The 20,276-nt window shown below is 53.9% G+C and overlaps 1 protein-coding gene across 1 annotated transcript; it reads right to left on the minus strand.

The window, feature by feature from the left end:
* Positions 1-1,595: 1,595 nt before the first annotated feature.
* On the minus strand, positions 1,596-19,268 carry Slc27a1 (solute carrier family 27 member 1). The gene is made up of 13 exons (XM_028784796.1): positions 19,093-19,268; positions 17,258-17,425; positions 8,983-9,377; positions 8,714-8,875; positions 8,568-8,637; positions 8,073-8,164; positions 7,898-8,007; positions 4,517-4,726; positions 4,280-4,406; positions 4,056-4,193; positions 3,820-3,984; positions 3,336-3,482; positions 1,596-2,829 (listed from the first exon to the last, which is right to left on the minus strand). The coding sequence occupies exons 2-13, from the start codon at positions 17,422-17,424 to the stop codon at positions 2,672-2,674; spliced, it is 1,941 nt and encodes a 646-aa protein (XP_028640629.1). The 5' UTR covers position 17,425; positions 19,093-19,268; the 3' UTR covers positions 1,596-2,671.
* Between the last annotated feature and the right edge of the window lie 1,008 nt (positions 19,269-20,276).

Here is a 20,276-nt window from a genome sequence, read left to right on the forward strand (position 1 = left end):
ATTCATGTAGTTTTAACACACATAGCCTTGCTGATGGTGTTGAGAAGGTAAAAATTCCTTTGCGAAACCTCATTCAGTAAAGGTGCTTGCCACCAAGCCTGGCTGTCCGAGCTCCATCCCCAGGAGCACACTGTGGAAGGAGAGCGCTGACATTGTCCTCTGGACCTCATTGGCACTGTGACATATACACAAATGGTGAAAAGTCAGTCCCATTAGTGTTCAGAGATGGAAAACCTAAAAACTGAGCTACTCAAACCTCTGCTCTGTAAAGTCCTGGCCTTCAGTAAAGACGACTCTTAAAGGTGGCTTGAGCTAACCACAGATATCTCTTTCAGAAAAAAGTTTCTAACATTTTTTTAGATCTTAGTTTGTATGCTTGCACACACACACATATGCACACTATGTGCATATCAGATTCCTGCAACGAGCAGGTGAAGTCCCAGATGGTTATGAGTCACCATCCCTGTGCTGAGAGCCGTCTAGAAGAGCACTAAAGGGCTCTTAACTACTCTTTAGCCTGCTTTCTTTTCTAATTTCTTTGCTTGTTTTGTTTGTTTTTCAAGACGGATTCTTTGTGTAGCCCTGATTGTCCTGGAACAGTAGACCAGGCTTGTCTTGAACTCAGGGAGAGCTCTCCTCACCAGTGCTGGGATTAAAGGGATGTGCTGTGCTCTTCCAGAGGTCCTGAGTTCAATTCCCATCAACAACATGGTGGCTCTCAACCATCTGTAATGGGATCAATGCCCTCTTCTGGTGTGTATTCATAGTACTCATGTAAATAAAAATAAATATTTAAGAACAAAAGGCCAGTGCCAGCATTCCCATCCTTTCCTTCAGGAAGAGGAACCCTCCATTGAGAAAGTATCTCCAGAGATCAGCTGGTGGGCAGTCTTTCTTGATTGGTAATTGATGGAAAGCCCAGTCCATTGTGGGTGGGGCCATCCCCGAGCTGAAGAAAGCAGGCAGAGCTTGGGGCAGTGGTGGCCCACGCCTTTAATCTTTGCACAGGGGAGGCAGAGGCAAGCAGATGTCTGAGTTTGAGGCCAGCTTTGCGTACAAAGCGAGTTCCCAAATTTCCAAGTCTACCCAGAGAAAGCCTGTCTTGAAAAACCAGTAAATAAAATTTAAAAGGCTGGACTGGAGAGATGGCTCAGTGGTTAAGAGCACCAACTGCTTTTCTAGAGAACCTGAGTTCAATTCCCAGCAACCACATGGTGGCTCATAACCATCTGTAATGGGATCCGAAGCCCTCTTCTGATGTGCCTGAAGACAGCAATGGTGTACTCATAAACATAAAATAAATAAGTCTTTTTTAAAAATTAATAAGGCTGAGCAAGGCACCATCCTCCATGGCCTCTCCATCAGCTCCTGCCTCAGCTTCCTGCCCTAGCTTCCCTCAACGGACTGTGATTCACAGTATGTAAACCAAGTAAACGCTTTCCTTCCCGAGCTGGTCAGGACGGCTCATCAGTTAACAGTGGCCCTAACTGGGGCAAGCCGTGGGTGTCCTGCTGGAGTCTGCTCAGGTGCGACCGACCTACAGAAATGCAGTGCTCTGGCGGGTGTCAGGTGCGACCTACAGAAATGCTGTGCTCTGGCGGGTGTCAAGCCTCAGCATGTTTATTTTTTAAAACCAACAAGGAAATAACACTCAAGTGTGGTTGACTGCAGGCAGCTGGTGGCTGCCCTGTCCATACCCATCATGCCCTTGGAGACGAAGGCAGGCAGAGGCCCTGCTTAATAACTGAAGTGAGTCACCAAGGATCTCAGTGGGGTCCACGGGAGCCAGAAAGGTAGACCTCAAATGTCATAGACAACAGGGTCTGGGCTATCTGCACTAGTGCACAATACAGCATGTCCAGGGCTGCCACTAGGGGGTGCCCAAGAGAACACCACAGCAACCTTCCTGGCTCTCTCCTGCTGTGACGTGAGAACATCCAAGCTTTGCCAGGATGAGGGCTTCCAGGGATTATGCCTGGGTACCCCTGAATTGACACGTGTGGGCAGAGCCAACGCTAGCCACATCCAAGTGACCAGAGTCAGTTCTGGAAGTGAGGGGAAAATGAGGACTCTGAAGACCCTTAGGGGCAATAATGCATAAGTGTCATCAGTCTGAGTCTGCAGAGTAGTGCCCAGAGGCAGAAGAGTCGTGAGTCTGAGGCCAGCTTAGCCTCCACAGTGAGACCCTATCTCAAAACAAAACAATAATACAAAACAGTAATATTTTCAGTTGACTGGGGGTCAGTGGGAGACTGCGCATGTCTCCCAGCTGACATGACAGTGTGCTTGCTACCAATCCTCAGCAGGGACAGCAGCTAGCTATGTGGGCCCCACCTGTTCCACAGGGTAACCTAAGGCACAAAGGGAAAGGGAGGTGGGCGCCAGTGTGGGTCGCAACCTACAGCCTGGACACTGGTCCCACTGCAGGACACAGCAGCCAACATGTGTTTGTGGGGCTCTTGCTGGGTAGGGAGAAAAGAGATGGAGAAAAAGATCAAGGCGGAGGCCAGATGGATGCATAGTGGGAAGTAGGAGAGGGGCCCCGGCTGCTCAGGTTCCTGTTTCCTACTCCCACAAGTGCTGCTGTCCATGTGGCCAGGCAGGAGAAGCACCTGAAGAAGGGTGTCAGGTCCCAGGTCTCAGGAGTCCAGGCCCATCCCACTCGCCAGGCTCAGAGGGAGAAGTCGCCTGCGCAGATGCGGGCATGGACTCTCTCATCCAAGGGTAGGTAGCGTCCCTGCTTCAGGTCTAGAAAGAAGAGCCGGTCTGAGGTCTGGCGGGGGTCAAAGCCTTCACGCTGCAGCCGGGTCTTCTGGATCTTGAAGGTACCTGGAGGTTGGGAAGGTCAGAGGTATGTACCCTGAAGCAACTCTCTGCACAGGCATCCTTTCAGCAGTGGACACCTCCCTGTGAACACCCACAAGACAGGAAGAAGATACCAGCTCTCAGGCAGAAGCAAGCCTGGCCTTGTGGCCCCCTGTTGTGCTAGCGAGTAAAGTCTGATCTGCACATACCTAAGTTGTCTGAGACCTATTCACTCAGCTACCTCACGCTGCTGTCTTTGTGCTGAGCCACTACATCTGAAGCTGCACCCCGAAGTCTACAAGAGGTACCTTGGGTTTTTGTTATAATTGGATATTATTGTTCTTGTTTCCTTGGAAACAGGATCTTGCTCTGCAGTCCCTGCTGTGGTGGCACACGCCTGTAATGCCAGCCCTTAGAGGCAAGCGGATCTCCTGAGTTCCAGGGCAGGTGGCTGTTGGTCTACATTTACACAGGGGAGTGGGAGCCTAAATTAGGGCAGGAAGTAAACAGCTCCCGGGCAGGGGCTATACCTGTGGTATCCACCTGGGGCAGAAGACGAAGGAACATGGGCCGGGCATAGGATGCGAGAACCTTCTGTAACTCCTGGTACATTGAGTTAGGGTCCAGCTGGCTGTGGGGATCTGCAATGGCCGCCATGCCAGCTTTCCCCTCCACTCCTGCAAAAGAGGACTCAGCTGAGACCACCCTGCCCACCTGAAGTTAGTCCTGGTCATTACTCTCTGAGCTCCCAACTGGGATAACATTAGTCCTGGTAGTAGCCATTTTATAAGGGGTCCTGTGTCCAGCCTTCTGATCCTGAGAAAAGGTCCCCCAAACTGAGGCTCAACATTAGGAATGTGATGGATTCCCAACCCAGGGGCCCACCCAGTCAGTCAGTCAGCAGCATAGTTCTCCAGCTTGTGCATGGTCCATGGGTACTGTACCTGCAGGTCCTTTCTGGTTGAACTCCATGGGGCTCCTGCACCCCACAACCACCCTGTGTCCCCAGCTTGCCTGGCACAGCCACCCCATACACAGCTACATCCGTCTGGCCCAGTAGGCGACTCAGCACGGCTTCCACCTCCGTGGTGGACACGTTCTCCCCACGCCAGCGGAAGGTGTCCCCGCTGCGGTCACGGAAATACATGTAGCCCAGCTCATCCATCACTAGCACGTCACCTGCAGGGGAGAGGGCCAGATGGGACCAGGCTTCGAATTCTGACAGCCAGCCCAGCCACGAGGCTCCGCACCTGAGAGGTAGGCGCTGTCGCCCTTTCGGAACACGCTGTGGGCAATCTTCTTGTTGGTGGCACTGTCACTAACATAGCCATCGAAGCGACGCAGAGGGTCCTGCTGATTGATCTGGCCCACAAGAAGACCGGGTTCCCCTGGAGGAGGTGACACTCAGGCTGAGTGGGTGTGGGTGCCGTGGGGACCCAAGTTCCCCGAGGCACTAGGCAAGGGCTGCGCTCACCGGGCTGACACGGGATGCAGAGGCCCTGGGAGTCCCGCAGTGGCTCCATCGTGTCCTCGTTGACCTTGACCAGTCGGATGGGGTACACATGCGTGAGGATACGGCTGTTGAAGCCGCAGGAGCCGACCTAGGGTGGATACGGCGGTGAGGGGACAAGGGCGGCCTGAAGGTCCTCGTGCCGTAGGAGACCGACAGGGACCGGCCCCGCACCCTACACCCCGCAGCCGCGCCGCGGACCTTGCCGTCCATGTTGGCAATGCTGCAGTTGCACTCGGTGGCGCCATAGAACTCGCCGATCTGCCGCACACCGAAGCGCTGCGTGAACTCCTCCCAGATGGCTGGCCGCAGGCCGTTACCCACGGCTAGGCGAACGCGGTGCCGCCGCTCCACATCCCGAACCGGCTGCCTCAGAAGGTAGCGGCAGATTTCACCGATGTACTGCACTACCTGCGGGTGGCCGGCCGGGGGCAGGGTTCAGGCAAGGCCCAATGAGAAGCAGGGCTAGGGGATGGGCGGGACCTGACCAGTGATGGAAGCGTCTGGCTGCCACCTATGTCATGCGGTGGGCACAAGAGCAGTGCTGGGCCAAGGGGAATCAGCACTGAGGACTTTTAAGGTGCTGGGGACAGAACCCAGGGCTATATGCTAAGCAAGCATTCACCACACCCCTTTTATGGCTTTGAAACAGGGTGGTCTTTATGTAGTCTAGGCTGTCCCTAGCCTAGGGACAACTTCTCCTCCTGCCTCGGTCTTCCAAGTGCCAGGATGACAGGTGTGGAGGACATGCTCCGTAAGTCTCCAATCGGATTCCTCTTGCCTCAGCCTCTCAACTATCTGCAGCCATGGGCGGTAGCCTCCATGCCAACACCTCCTTTCCCCACCATTGAGAAGGGAAAGCTGAGGAGAGAAACTAGCCAAGTAAAACGGAAGGCTGAGTACCTGATATGAGGACTAAACTGGTGCATAGCCTTGGCTACATAGCAAGTTCCAGGCTAGCCAGTACATGAGTCTGTCTCCAAAAAGAAGGGAAGGAGGGGCAAGAGAAAGGAGGGAGAGAGGGATGGAGAGAGCGTGCCCTCCTACGTCACACTGCCTGCAGTTCTCACCGTGCAGTATTCCCTGTGTGTGACTGAAAAGCCCTGTCTTTAGGAAGCGTAGACTTAAGGTTTGAGTTTCGGTCTGTAAACTGACTAACACCTCGCCTAACTCCAGGACTGCCATCTACCTTTATCTGCCAATCCAGTGTCACGAGCCTATCATTCAGCACTCAAGAGACCGAGGCAGGAGGATCATGGGTCCAAGCTCTCCTGACTGCCAAGTAAGACCCTGTCTCAGGAACTAAGCAAAACCCAATCTGCCAGGTCCACAGCCACAACCCAGAAACGGTTTCTAGCAGCCTCTGTTCTCTGGTGCCCCTTCCCTGGTAGCCCTCACTCCAGCACCTCTCTGCCTCACAGGATTTTCATTACCACACAAATTGATAGAAAGGGCTTTGAAGGCACTGAAGACAGTACAGTTCCCACACAGCAGTGACATCTAAACAAAAGGACCTGGGTGCCATAGGCATCTGTGAGCCAGGGTACACCTCACCACAGGCAGCTGGACAGTACAGGTCCAACATGGTGTGCACTGTGGCACTCAGGAGGCAGATGAGATGGAGAATATATATGTATGTGTATGTGTATACATACATATATACACATATATATATAGAGAGAGAGACAAAGACAGAGACAGAGACAGAAAAACAAAAAAAGTAAGGTGGTAAAGGATAGACGCCTGACATCATACTAGCCCCCACATGCACAAAATGAAGAGAAGTGGCCACCATGGGCTCAGCGTGTCTTGTAGTATAGGCTGGCCTCACAGTCTACATCCTAGGTTCCAGAATAGAGGATTTTTAAAAGTCCAGCATGCCTTTCCTGAGCCAAAAGACCCTGTGTGAAAACTGACAGCATGCCGGGCGGTGGCGGCGCATGCCTTTAATCCCAGCACTTGGGAGGCAGAGGCAGGCGGATTTCTGAGTTTGAGGCCAGCCTGGTCTACAGAGTGAGTTCCAGGACAGCCAGGGCTGCACAGAGAAACCCTGTCTCGAAAGAAAAAAAAAAAAAAGAAAAGAAAACTGACAGCATGAAGCACACCAGGGGCTGGAGGTGAGAAGAGGGGACTGCTGGTAGGATGCAATGTTCAGAACTAGACAGAGGTGGGGGATGGACAGCATGCAGCGTCCATGGTAAACCCAGGTCCCCACCTGAGTTTTAACAAGAAGCCAGTTGGTGACAGCAGTGTGCTGGGGGCTGCTAGGGAGAGATTCCAGGGCCTTGAACACGCTGGGCTAGGCTCTGTGCAGACCTGCTACCACCCAGCTCCTCTGGCCTTTTCTCAAGTGACCGTAGTGTTTCAAAGTCAGATTAGCACTTTTCCCAAAGCGGATGTAAAATCCTGCAATGCTGGCAGAGTACAGCGGCCTCCAGCACTGCCATGCAGGGCTGTGTGACCTGGATAAGCCCTGCCATACACCGGGCCCTGTCTGTCAACTGCTGTTCCCCCAGATCCTGGCACAGCCAGCTCTTTCCCCCTCTGATCCAGCAGTCCTGCACCTCCGCTGGGGAAGAGCAGAAACTTACTGCTGCCGGTCCTGTGTTCCAAGGACTAGAGAAGGCACTGGGGCTGGTGTGACGGAGCTCAGGGCCTGTGTGCTCCAGCCACTGTAGCCACAATCCCCTGCTGTGCTTAACCCCTCACCTAGGGCTCTCCCTGCTCACTGAGCTGATCCTACCCCATCACTCTGCAGGAGCACCTGGAGGGATTCAGGGTACCCAGCCTCCATCTCAGCTGCCTCAGTTTCCCTGACTATAAAACAGGTACAATTTTTGGTGACGCTGTAGGAGACCCCAAACACTTTACACAGAAAGCCTTTAGCACTCCAGGGACACAGGGTACTCTCCTCTCCTCACTGGGACAGAGAACCCACGATCAAGGCAGGCAGACAGGCAGAGTGGGCAGGGCCTAACTAGACGGGACCACTTAGAGCACGGCCTGGTCTGGTAGCAAACAGCCTGGATGGGAGAACTGGAAGCTATGCAGGCGGGACCCAGCCTGCCTAGAGTCAGTGTAACCTTGCCAGGAGGGGTGGCGGCTAAGCACGAAGGATGGGACTTGGCCAGAAGGGACAAGGGATTAGCCTGGTACAGCAGGTAGAGGAGCAGTGGCAAGATCTGGCCTGTGAAGATGCACCTTGGTTCGCTAGTGGGGTGGGGCCAAAGGGAGAGGCAGGGCCTAGCCAAGAAGGTGGCAAAGCAAGGAGTGACACAGGTCAGGTGAGACGTGGCTGAGCAGGAGGGACAAAGCAGTCCTGCAAGGAAGCAAGCTTAAGGTGAAGTCTGGGTGGGACCGGAGCTTGATATAAGGTGGAGCCAGAACGGGAGGGGCGTGGCCAGAGCAGAAGGGTATGCCCTGAGGGCAGGGACTGAGCTTCACTGGGGCCAGTCTTACAGAGAGGGACCAACCCATGAGGGAGTAGCCAGAGGAGGAGGGGCGTGTCCTGATCCAGCCTGAGCCCAGGGACTGCTGTACCCCGGGCATGGTGGGAGGGGCCTGAGAGGGGGCGGGGCCTACCGTGCAATTGTACTTGACACAGTCATCCCAGAAGCGGCTGGCAGAGAACTTCTTGCGCAGTACCACCGTCAACCCGTAGATGACACACTGTCCCACGCCCATGATGTTCCCTAGAAAGAGGGTAGCTGTGAGGATCGCCGAGGGATTCTGTCCATTCCCCTGGGTGTCCACATACCTGCAGAGTGGTAGAGTGGCAGGCAGTCGTAGAGCACATCGGCGGCCCGCATGCTGTAGGAATGGTGGCCGAACGCTGCAATGCGGTAGTACCTGTAGGGAGAGGCACGTAGTCATGGCAGAGATCTAGAGGTGACACATCGGGGAGTCTTCTGGGCTGGAGGGAGAGGACCTGCGCCCTCTGGAAAGGCTGCCTGAGAGTACAACACATAGAAAGGTTCCCAGGCTTCAAGGGCTGTGGTTGGCTGGAGGAAGAACTAGGGTCCGGAGAGGACTAAGCTACTCTATGACTGAGCTGCGCCAAAGCAGAATGGTCACGGATTTAGGATACAAAACCCTCAAGGATGCGAGCCAAGGCTCGGGTGGGGGAGGGCAGGAGGCAGAGCAGGAGACAGGTGGGGCTCAGCCAGAAGGTAAGGAGGAGGAAAAGACCATGAGGGACAGGTCCCAGCATAGGGAGACCATGGGGTAGGGAGGGCCCTAGGACCCTGCTTACCTGCTGTGTACCACAATGGCCGCCTTAGGAAGCCCAGTGGTCCCAGAAGTATAGATGTAAAACAGCCGATCTGCAGAAGAAGCAGACGTCAGGCACCAGGAGAGCAGAGGACAGAAGGGAGAGATGTCCGTGACCCCTCCACTTACCATCCATGCCCTTGCCCGGGGCTTGTGCCAGGGGTGTGGTGGGCGCTTCAGCAAGCATGGGGTCCAGGAGCTGCGTGTCAGGCAGGACGCTCTCAGGCCCCAGATCTCCAGAGCAGAACTTGAGGAGGCTCTTCCCCAGCTGCTCACCCACCTCCGCCACCGCTGTGGTGACAGAGGCTCAGGGTCACAGTCACGAAGCATCCCGGCCAGCATCTCCCTATCCCTGAGGTCCCTAGGTCCCCACCCTCCTGGTTTCCATCAGGCCTCACCCGCTGCCATCTCCCCGCCATAAATGAGGGCCTTGGCAGCTGATGTGCCCAGGCAGAAGGCCAGGGGCTCCCGCCTCAGGTTGACATTGAGAAGCGCGGCCACCACACCGGCCTTGGCCAGGCCCAGCCACAGTCCCACGAACTCCGGCCGCCCCTCCAGGAACACAGCCACCACATCGCCCGGTACAAAGCCCAGCTGGCGGAACAGGTTGGCCACAGCATTGGAGTAGGTGTCCAGTTGTGCGAAAGTCCAGCATATACCACTACTTGCGTCCACCAGCGCCAGGCGCTCTGGTTGTCGCCGGGCCACGGCCTGGAAGATGCGCGGGATTGTGTCTCCTGCTCGCCGGTGTTGTCGCAGCTCTAGCCGCACACGAATCAGAACGGAGAGGCCACTGCAGAGACGGGGACAGGGCCACTGTCCAGAGCTGCCTGTGGCCTCGGGGTCCCAGGACAGCTAGGATCCAGGAAGGGGTCCTTTAGTGGCTGATATCTTAGGGCAGGGAACATTAACCAACCAGACAAGAAGCTATGAATCCCCAACACCAGCCTGTCTACCACATGAGAATTAGTCACCAACTAGTCATCCCGCAATGGCCGGGTGCCCTGAATACCGACTGTCAGACTTTCTTTTGCTCTCTGAGACATTTACATGCTTAGCAAGCAGTCTACTACCAAGCCCTCAGCCTCTCACTGGGGGATTCTACTCAGGGGCTCCACCCCCAAGCCACGCCCCCAGCCCCTCTCTGGAGGATTCTAGGCCGGGCTCTACCCCTGACCCATGTCCACAGCTCCTCAGTGGGGAATTCTAGGCAGGGGCTCCACCTGAGCCGCGCCCCCAGCCCACTCCTTACTTTTGAGTCAGGGTCTCGCTAACTGCCTTCTGACCTAGAGCTTGCCCTCTTCCTGCCTCATCATCTGGAGCCCGGGGTTGACAGGCCGGGTTATCAGGAAGGTCTCAGAACTCATCCTGGTTCCTCTCTCTGAGGATGTCCTTCGAGTACTGTACCCCATCTTCAGAGGACGCCAGGAGATGATGACCACAGGCTAGTTTTGGTCTCCCACTTGATAGCTCCTTACTAGCCCAGGCTAGCCTTCATCTCACAGCAACCCTGAGTCAGGCTGCAGAACCCCAGCAGCTTCCTCTCTTCCTTCATCCAGTCATTCCTCCTCTCACGCTTCATGCCCATTTCTCACCCCCTCAGGATGCCCAACTGCTCTCTGCTCTGAAGACATGTCACAGCCCTTTGGGAGAACACCACACAGTGATGAGCACTGGGCAGAACTGAAGGTGATGAGAAGGGTGAGAACAATCAAAACAAGAACTCATGACAGTGGGGACTTCGGAAGAGGTGGGTGGCTTCCACCCAGCTGGGACAAAGGTCCTAGGGTATGTGCCAGTTTATGTGGCTAGAGATGGGAGCCAGGGCGTGTAGGAGAGTAATCTACCAACTGAGCCCCAGATTCTTTTGTTTCTACCCAAATAGCTAACACCTCCTCCTCCTCCTATGTGCCTGGGTGAGACTTAGAGGGGACAAAAGAAACGCCTTGTACCATCCCCATCCCAGCTGGCTCCCACTGCTCCCTTACTGCAGACACGCCCAGCAAGTCTGCTCCAGTTCCTTTGCACAGGCTCAGCAGCCACACTCTCCTCAGCATCTGTTCTCCTGCCCTAGGCCTCGGTTTAGCTGTGCCATGCTCAGAAAACACTCCAGGAGCCCTGGAAGTACTGCCTTTGCCTTGGCATCTCTCCCCTGGCACCCAGGACCTTCCAAACCCATGGCCTGCCTGACGCGGACTTATTTCCTGTCCTGTCCTGTTTCCTGGAGGGAAAGAGCAGGGCATGGGGCCCACCTAGCACCTGTCATCTAAGCACCCATCCGGGAAGCTGAGGCAGAGGGAGTGGGAGTATGAGACCAGATGCTGCTATGGAACAGGATTCAAAAAAAAAAGGACTGGAGAGGAGAGTTGACTCAGCAGTGAGAGCGCTGGCTGCTCTTTCAGAGAACCTGTGTTGAATTTCCAGCAACCACATGGCAGCTCCCAACCACCCGGAACTGCGGTTCCTGTGGCAAAACCCTCTTCTGCCTTCTGCAAGCACTAGACATGCACTTGGTACACACATACATGCGGGCACACATACATGCACATGGTACACACACTACACACATGCAGGCACTAGGCATGTACATGGTACGCACATACATGTAGGCAATACTTTTGTGCATGTGAAAAATAAATTTAAAAAACTAAAACATATTAAATAAAAATAATTTTTAAGGCTTTTTTTAGATATACTTATTTTACATAGGTGAGTACCCGATCTGCATGTATACCTGCATGACAGAAGAGGACATCAGATCACACTATAAATAGTTTATGAGCCACCATATGGTTGATAGGGATTGAACTTGGGACCTTTGGAGGAGCAGACAGTGCTCTTAACTTCTAAGCCATCCCTCCAGCCTGTAAAAATAAATTTAAAACTAAAAGGCTTGGACAGTGGCAGCTCATACCTTTAACCCCAGCACTAACTAGGGAGGCAGAGGCAGGTGTACTTCTGAGTTCCAAGACAGCCTAGCCTACAGAGATAGTAGATAGCCAGGGCTATACAGAGAAAACCTGTCTCAAAAAACTAAAAGTGAGCCGGTGGTGGCGCACGCCTTTAATCCCAGCACTTGGGAGGCAGAGGCAGGTGGATTTCTGAGTTCGAGGCCAGCCTGGTCTACAGAGAGAGTTCCAGGACAGCCAGAACTACACAGAGAAACCCTGTCTCGAAAAAAAACCAAAAAAAAAAAAAAAAAAAAAACTAAAAGTGAATTTAAAAGAAGAAGGAGGAGGAGGAAGTAGAAGAGGAGAAGGAAGAGGAAGAAGGGGAAGAGGAGGAAGAAGAGGAGGAGGAGGAAGAGGAAGAGGAGGGCAAAGAAGGCAGGAAAGCATTTTAGAAGATTGCCCAAGGCCCAAGGCTGGCCCTCCTGGTACAGAGCCTGCCACAAATAATCCTAGAGGTAAGGGAGTCTCCAGTGCCTGGGTGGCAGGTCAGCCAGGAATCCTGCTACCCTCAGAAACAGCTGCCCCAGAGTTTGGAGGGCTATCAAAGCTAAAGACAGGCATAGATATAATTAGGAGAGGGACTTGGGCCCTGAGAACTGGTAAATGTCATCAGTAAGGTAGCTGGTTATCATTAAAGCTGGAGATTATGAGCTCAAAGCCAGCCTGGGCTTTATACACAGGGAGGCTAGCTCAGGCTACAGGAAACAGGATCTCCTTAAAAATCTTGCCTCAAACAATGCTAATACGGCCTGGGTGGTGGTGGCGCACGCCTTTAATTCCAGCACTTGGGAGGCAGAGGCAGGCGGATTTCTGAGTCTGAGGCCGGCCTGGTCTACAGAGTGAGTTCCAGGACAGCCAGGGATATACAGAGAAACCCTGTCTCGAAAAACCAAAAAAAAAAAAAAAAAAAGCTAATACAGAGCTCGTAGAGCTCGGGAGGTGGCACTGACTACTCTTCCAGAAGTCCTGAGTTCAAGTCCCAGCAACCACATGGTGGGTCACAGCCATCTCTGTAATGGGATCAGATGCCCTCTTCTGGAGTGTCTGAAGACAGCTACAGTGAACTCATACAAACAAAATAAACAAATAATTCTAAAAAAAAAAAACATAAAAATGCTAGTATAATGTTTAAAAACTTCATATTTAGAAAAATTTTCAAACACTGTCTCACTGTGAGGCTGATTGTCCTAGAACTTTCTATGTAGACTAGGCTGGTCTCAAAACTACAGAAATCTGCCTGTCTTTCCCTCCTAAGTGATAGGATTAAAGGTATACAGATTGTCCTCATACTTCCACAAGTGCCCATGTGTGCTCACACGGGAGCACACGCAGACAAGTGCACAAGCTCACACAGGAGCACACGCAGACAAGCGCACAAGCTCACATGGGAGCACACACAGAGTGAGTGAGTAAAGCAGCCAGTGCTTCCACTGCTCTGACTCAGTAGTGACACATCCACCCTGTCACTCAGAGGCCACCTGTGAAGGGACACATCAACACCTCTGTGAACCCAGGATCATTTCCATGCTTGCAAAAATGAGAATTTTAACTTTTAAATCTGGTTGTGTTTTGTTTTCAAGATGGGGTTTCTTGTGTAGCCCTGGCTGTCCTGGAACTTGTTCTGTAGACCAGGCTGGCCTCAAACCTATAGATATCCACCTGCCTTTGCCCCCTCCGTGCCCTGCCCCCTCAGTGCTGGGATTAAAGGCCCGTGAAACCACTTCCAGCTAGTTTGTATTCATCCACTCACTGTGTGTGTCAAGACCGGAGGACGACTTGTGGAAGGGAGTTCTCTCCTCCACCTTGAGGGTCCTGGAAATGGAACTTGGGTACTACAGCTTGTAGACAAGCCTCCTGACCTATTCACCCATCTCACGCACCAAAGAGCAGCACATTAGAGTCACCCACTCCTGAGGGTGCATGAATTCACCCCTTCCTGCTCCAGCTGGGCACTCTGCACCAGGGCTGCTTTTCATCCCTGAGGGCTGCATCTGTCACAGACATGCTCCTGCATGGTAAAGATGTGCTGGAAAGCAGCCACAGACATACTGTGGTATTCACTGCAATGCAGAGAAGCTGCCAGAACATGGTGGCTGCCCGGGGCTAGGCTCCCATGGCCCAGCTACCAGTGTGGAAAAAATAAGGGAAGTGTGAAGAAGACACAGGTATCTGCTTGTTGGTGGATAGATGATCAAGCGTCCTAAGCTTAGCTGATGGCACTCGCCTGCCATCACAGGACTAGTGGGTTCAGGCCCACCTCAAGTGCACAGCAAGACCCTGCCCTAAAATGAAATTGGGGGCTGAGGAGACAGCTCAGCGGCAACCTAGCACCCATATGGTTGCTCACAAACCTCTGTAACTGCAGCTCCAGGAGATCCCATATCTCCTTCTGGCCTCTGTGGACACTAGGAATGTACATGGTGCACACACAAACATACGTGAGACACCAGGAATGTGCACAGTGCACACACAAACATACGTGAGACAACCAAGAATGTACATGGTACACACACAAACATACATGAGACACTCAGGAATGTACACGATGTACACACGAACATATGTGAGACACCAGGAATGTACACGGTGCACACAAAAACATACATGAGACACCCAGGAATGTACACTATGCACACACAAACATACATGAGACACCCAGAATGTACATGATGCACACATAAACATACATGAAACACCCAGGAATATACACGGTGCACACACAAGCATACGTGAGATACCCACCCTTATAAAATAACATAATAACAAAGTTTAAGTAGCTATTTTAAAAATTGGTTTTTCATGTTCATCCTAGGGTTAGCCTGACAGCTTGGGGCTCAAGACTATATCTTCTAGGGTGTTTGTGTTCTGGGCTCCTTAATAGTGAGTCCCTGGGGTGAGGTCCCTGAGATCCTAGGAACCATGGTCAAGGACCAAAGTAAACAGAGGGTACTATACTCACAAACCAGAAAACAGCTCAGATTAAAAAAAAAAAAAAAAAAAAAAACCAGAGTAACTAGGAAAAACAAATACGACCACCAGAAAACAAAGATGGGGTGGTCCAGGCAAAGACGTTTAACCCCAGCATTTATTAACCACCCAGTACATACCAATGCTGTGCCCTATCTACAGTCTCCCACTGGGACTTGACAGACCAGCTGATGGCTCAGAGACCTGAGTTATCAGAGACGAGGTCTCACGCCAGCAAGTGAAGGACAGGATGAGTCAGAACTGAACAGAGCTCACTCAAGATCCTCCATGGGCTCACACAGTACAGATGCCGATGGGGCCCCAACAGCTGCTCAATGAAACCCTGCTGTTCACAGATTAGATCAGAAACAAGAGGACTGCCCAAGGTCCACAGTCAGATCTTGGGTTCCTATCCCTATCCAGTGTGCTATCAGCACATAGCCTTGAACACCTACTGTGTGAGCACTGGCTATGCTTGGAGTACCACTAACTGCCTCACAAACCCATGAAGATGGGGGGAGGGCGATTAGTTGAGAAGACAGGGCTGCATCAAGCTATAAGCAGCTCTTCTGGAAGCTGCAGATGGGAGCCAGGCCACAGCTGACGGGTCTGTGAGGCTGCAGCACCATGGGCCTGTCAGGGCCTTCTCTCCACCTTGCCTCTCATCAGCACGCCCATGCCTGCAGGCAGGGATCCGGTGTTTTGTCCCTACTACATGCTCTGGCACCCAGGATGGCAGCTGCCCAAGCCACCCCCACACTGAGTACAAAGACACCTCTGTCCAGCCTGGCCCTTCCCAGGGCCTCTCCCGCCCCCAGCTTCTTTCATCCAGAGCCCTGGAACTCAAGCCTGCAGCCAAGCAGGCCCCTTGAGAGACTCGGCAGGGTTTGGCAGATGCTCCTGTACAGCAGCAGGTGAACTGGACACAGCAGGGCGGGATGTCCAGCACTGGAAGGCCCAGGCAGGAGAGTTGGGAGTTTAAGGCCATCTTGGGCTCCAGGGAAACCCAGGTTCAAAAACATTAAAAAAAAAAAAAAAAAGACAAGGAAGGCTCAGTAGTTAAGAGCACTGGCTACTCTTTCAGAGGACCAGGGTTCAATTCCCAGCACCCACATGGCAGCTCAGAACTCTGTGACTCCAGTTCTAAGGGATGATACCCTCACTCAGACATATATGCAGGAAAACACCAGTGCACATGAAATAAAAATAATTAATCAAAACAACGAAGACGAAGAGAAAAGACAATTCAAAAAGTGAGGGCTGTTCACAGCAGCCAGCCAGCTTTGGAGTCACACTGCCAATGGCCTCCTGTGACACTGCATGCATTATATACTCATGCTCTGCTTTGCTCTGCTCAGTAAAACATGTGTGTGTGTATGGACACACATGGGCACAGGAGCCTGCAGTGGACACAAGATGGCTTGGTGGTGAGCCAAACCCGGGTCCTCTGGAGAAGCACCTTCTAGGTGCTGAGCCATCTCACCAAGCAGACTACACTCATTTTAAGACTGCAACTGGCCTGTTAATCCCACCACTCCAGAGGATGAGGCAGGAGGATCTCAAGTTTCAGGCCAGCCTGGGCAAGAAAGGCAAGACAGAGGGAGGGGGGAAAAGACAGAAAAGGAAAAAGAAAGAAAAGGGAAGCCGAGCTCCATAGGAGCCCATCTCACAAGGTAAACAGAGACTGTGGCCCAGGCTCAGTGGGCAGAGTGCAAAATGTCCTGTGCTGCACCCCAGCACTCCCACAACCAGATGTGCTGACACCTGTCACCCTGGCACAGGGGAGACAAAGGGAGAGGGTCAGGAGTTCAAGGTCATCCTGGGCTCCATGAGAGCCCATTCCCAAAACAGGCCCTGGAGTCTTCAGAAGCGACTCTCCCTCCTCTCCCTCCTCAGCGTTGTCTCTTTGCTACTTTGGGAGAAGAAAAACAGAAAGGAAGAAAGGAGGAAAGGAAGAAAGAAAAAAGAAGGCAGGTGAGACCCACTAAAGAGAAAGCTCGGAGCCAGTAAGCCTGTGGCACCCCACTCCACACCGTCCTGCTCTGCCCCCATAACCCTGTTTCCTCACTCTTAACAATGCTCAGTCGGCCTCCCCGAAGGAGATCTGTGAAGGCACCCAGATGGATCAACAAGGGTTGACTTGAAACTTTGAATTCCAGCACACTAAGGTTACCCCAGAAGCTTCCATGTTCCCTGCACACCATGACTCCTCAGCGAACCTCACCTCCTGTACATAGTGTGCATACACAGTGTGCATGCATACAGAGACCTTCCCACAGACCCTGAACAATGGCCAAAGTTCCACACTCACGTGTTATCTGAGGGACCAATACCCTTTAGAGACTCTTTAGGCGTCCTGTGGACTCCTCAAGATGCTCCTTCACCCCAAACCTGTTCATTCCAAGAATCTGGACAGTGGGTCACCCCTCTAATCCCACAGAGGCCTCTCCCAGTCTGCACCGTGCCACGGGAACCCCCAGCTCTCCCAATACCCACCAGATACCCACTCTAACGGTGGCCAACGACTAACAGCACACTAAGTCTCAATCACGTACTCAATTTCCTCCAGAGTTCTATCTTCTGCAGGACCCTGCAGAGCCCCCCAGTAAGTCATTCCACCTTCTCGCCCGACCCCAGACTCTAAAATCAACCTCAGGCCATAAAGGCACTCTCACACCACCCTGCAAGACTCTGGCTCCCCCGAGGGCCCTGCATCCATGACCCCGACCCCTAAATTTCAACTCCATCTACTTACAAGAGGTCTCGCCTCGCCGTCTTGCAGACGATACGCAGAAAGCGCCAGCCGCCGCTACCCACGTACACACCGAACGCCGCCGCCGCGCTCCAGGTCCACGGAAGTCCCAGAAACCAAAGCAGCGCCAGCGAGGCCACAGAGGCTGTTCCTGCCCCGGGAGCCCGCATCCTGCGGAGCACACAGCTGAGACCGCGGGTCCCGCCCCCCACCTAGTCTTGACCCCGCCTAGGCCACGTCACAGATCCGGCCGCGTTCTTTTTCCCTCCTCTGCAGCCTAAACCCAAACGCTTTTACTACAAACATGGCCCCGCCCCCAGCGTGTACCTTAGTATCAGGCCCCGCCCCACCCCGCCGCCGCAGAGCAAGGTTAGGGAGGCTAACTCCAACCAAGGCCTGGGATTGGCTACTTCCATATCAATCTTTACCCTCCGCCCATCAAAGGCAGACCTCCCCTCCCCAAGCATTGACCACGTGGCTAGACACCCTACGGCCAAGCTCCACCCCTGAGTTTCAGCCCTCCAAGCTTGTGTTCACCTAATAACCCGCACACACCTAGGCCCTTCGCATTAAAAAAAAGACCCAGGCCATGCCCTAATGTCGCCTCATCCCTCCTCTGTGTCTCAAAATTCACGTTACCCTCATGCTTATCCGGCCTCAGACACTGAGTGTCCCAACGACAACGGCCTCTATCCCCTATTAGCCCCCTCATCATTAGGCCACGCCCCGAACTGAGGCCTCTTTCTCCGCCCACACTGCGAGCCTCAAAGTCCTGCTCCTCCCCCAGATGAAGGCCTGTGACTCCACCCCCTAGCTCACACTTGATCACTCTTCCCCCAAATCCCACCCTACAGGTGAAACCTATGACCCCGCCCTCAGCAGTCCCAAGATCCCGCCCCCATCCGCACCTCCCCAGTCTGACCCAGCCCACTCTCCAAGTGATGCTTATGGCTCCGCCCACCGGCGCGGGCCCGCCCACGGTCCCTAGACTCTCCGGCATTCTGGACTCAGATTCTACCTGGGTCTCCCGCGCAGTCTCTAGGCCTTGTCAGTCACTGCTCACGGAAAGACCGGGTCCGTACGGCCTACCCAGCGCCTAGCCCCGCCCCAAACTTTCCAATTCGCGGCCAAACTCTCTCAGCCCTTCAACCCTGCTCCGCACCGGCCGACCCCCTTCCGGAGGCTTAGACCATAGAGAGGACCCGCGGGCCAGAGAGCCCGCAACCCAACGAGACTCTCAAACTAGAGCGGCCGGCCCAGGGTGCCTACAAGTCTCCACGGCAACCAAGCGGTGAAAACGAGCAGGTGCTGAGGGCGGGGCTGTGGCTCCAGGGGGTGTGGCTCCGTCCTGCCTAATCCCAGAAAGTCTCCAAGATCCCCATCCCCGCTTCCCAGATGCCCAGCTCCCGCCTAGGGCCCGCCTGCGCTGGAGCTTGCCTGATCCAGCTTGTCCTAGATCCAAGCCCCGAGGCTTTTCAGCATTCCAGACTCCGAGAGAGTCGAAATTCACACCCGGGGAGGCGGGGGGGGGGGCTGCAGAGGTCCCAGTCTTGGAGATAAGGAGCCCCAAACCCCAATTCTACCTCTCAAACCTTAACAAGTCACATCCCAGAACCTCAGGGCGCACATCGGCTCCCATCCTTCATCGACATGAGCCTTTCTTGCACGCCAGGAGCTCCCCCAAGAGACCCTACCACATCCCAGAATCCCTTGTTGCTCACCAGGGGCAAGAGCCCCCTCGAGCCCTGTTTGCATTCCAGAATCCTAAGCGCCTATCCAGAGGCGCCCCAATCCCTAGCCTCCTGTTGGGGTGCCCCCACCCTTGCTGTCAAGCTGACCTTCTGAGGCTTGCAGACCCCAGGCCCTCGCAGCTCCCTCGTGGGTTCTCGCAGAAGTATGGACTGGGAACTTTTGAGCTCAGGCCTAGCTGGTGGGTCGCTTCAGGGGATGAGCCCTTTGCAGAGTCCTAGGCGCTTCTCACAGTGCCCCTGCGTGACTCTGCCCTGTCCCTCCCTTCCAGCCACCCTCCCACGCCCCCCTGCCCACCCTGCGGGCTTGCTTGTTTTCTACCCCGCTTGGCCGACCTTCCCACAGCTCTCCTTGGGAGGAAGCCAGCCAGGGCCTGCTTCCAGCGCCACTTGAAGGCCAAGGCTGGGCAAGTGGGGCCCCACCCCCACCCGCAGCTGCCATTGGTCTCAGAGGGGTGGGTGGGTGTGATGGCGGGTGCTGAAGATCTCGACGCAGCCAGCCAGGGGTCAACAAGGACCCGTCTTTAGACTTGCCCTCGAGTACCCCATTTTTACAGGTAAAACACTGAGCGCTGCAGCCGGCCCCCAAGCTGGATTCAGCCCTGCCGTCTGCCCTCCTCCTCGCTCACAGCCTCCTCCTGTTTCGCTGTTCCTGGAACATCTCCTGTGCCCTTTGCCCCACTTCCTCCTCTCCCCAGCCCATGCCCTCTACTCCCTTCCTCTTTCTTCTCCTCCCTTCCTCCTCATTTATAGAGTGCTAAGTGTAAGCACCAGGCTCTTGACCCCCTCATTCTCTGCACATGCTCCCCAGTCCCTGGTCCCCAAAATCTGAAAGGTTGATGGCAGGCTGACTAGATGGGTCCGCGGGTAAAGGCGATCCCTGCCAAGTCTGAGGACTTCTGTTTGATCCCCAGGACCTACATGGTGAAAGAGAACTCCCATGAGTTATGCTCCTGCCTCCACACATGCCATACATCATACCTATGCACACGCACATACGTACATACGTGCAAAGAATGAAAATAAAGGCAGGTGGCTTGCCTCTAAGCCACGTTTTAGGAAGAGGGAGAAAGGAGGCTTGTGAGGCTGAGGAAGCCTTCTATAAACCTAGGAAGTCCCTGACTGGGAGCCCTGAAGAGGCTCAGTTGACAGAGTGCTTGCCCAGCAAGCAAGAAATCCTGGGGTCCATGTGTGCCTTTACCCCCTAAACAAGGCAGGGGTGGAAACTCGCTGCATAGCAGGTAGAAGTTGCAATGGGACACAGAGACCCGGGA

This window comes from Grammomys surdaster, unplaced genomic scaffold (assembly GCF_004785775.1).
Source record: "Grammomys surdaster isolate TR1022 unplaced genomic scaffold, NIH_TR_1.0 124836, whole genome shotgun sequence".
Lineage (NCBI taxonomy): Eukaryota > Metazoa > Chordata > Mammalia > Rodentia > Muridae > Grammomys > Grammomys surdaster.

Bases quoted from the DNA above. Each gene is read 5' to 3' on its own strand.
- Slc27a1 (XM_028784796.1), bottom strand. From the start codon at position 17,424: ATGCGGGCTCCCGGGGCAGGAACAGCCTCTGTGGCCTCGCTGGCGCTG. The intron at 8,876-8,982 runs GTGAGGCCTGAT...CTGTCACCACAG, and splicing joins TGGCGGGGAGATGGCAGCGG to CGGTGGCGGAGGTGGGTGAG. The intron at 3,985-4,055 runs GTGCGGAGCCTC...TCTCCCCTGCAG, and splicing joins CGACAGCGCCTACCTCTCAG to GTGACGTGCTAGTGATGGAT.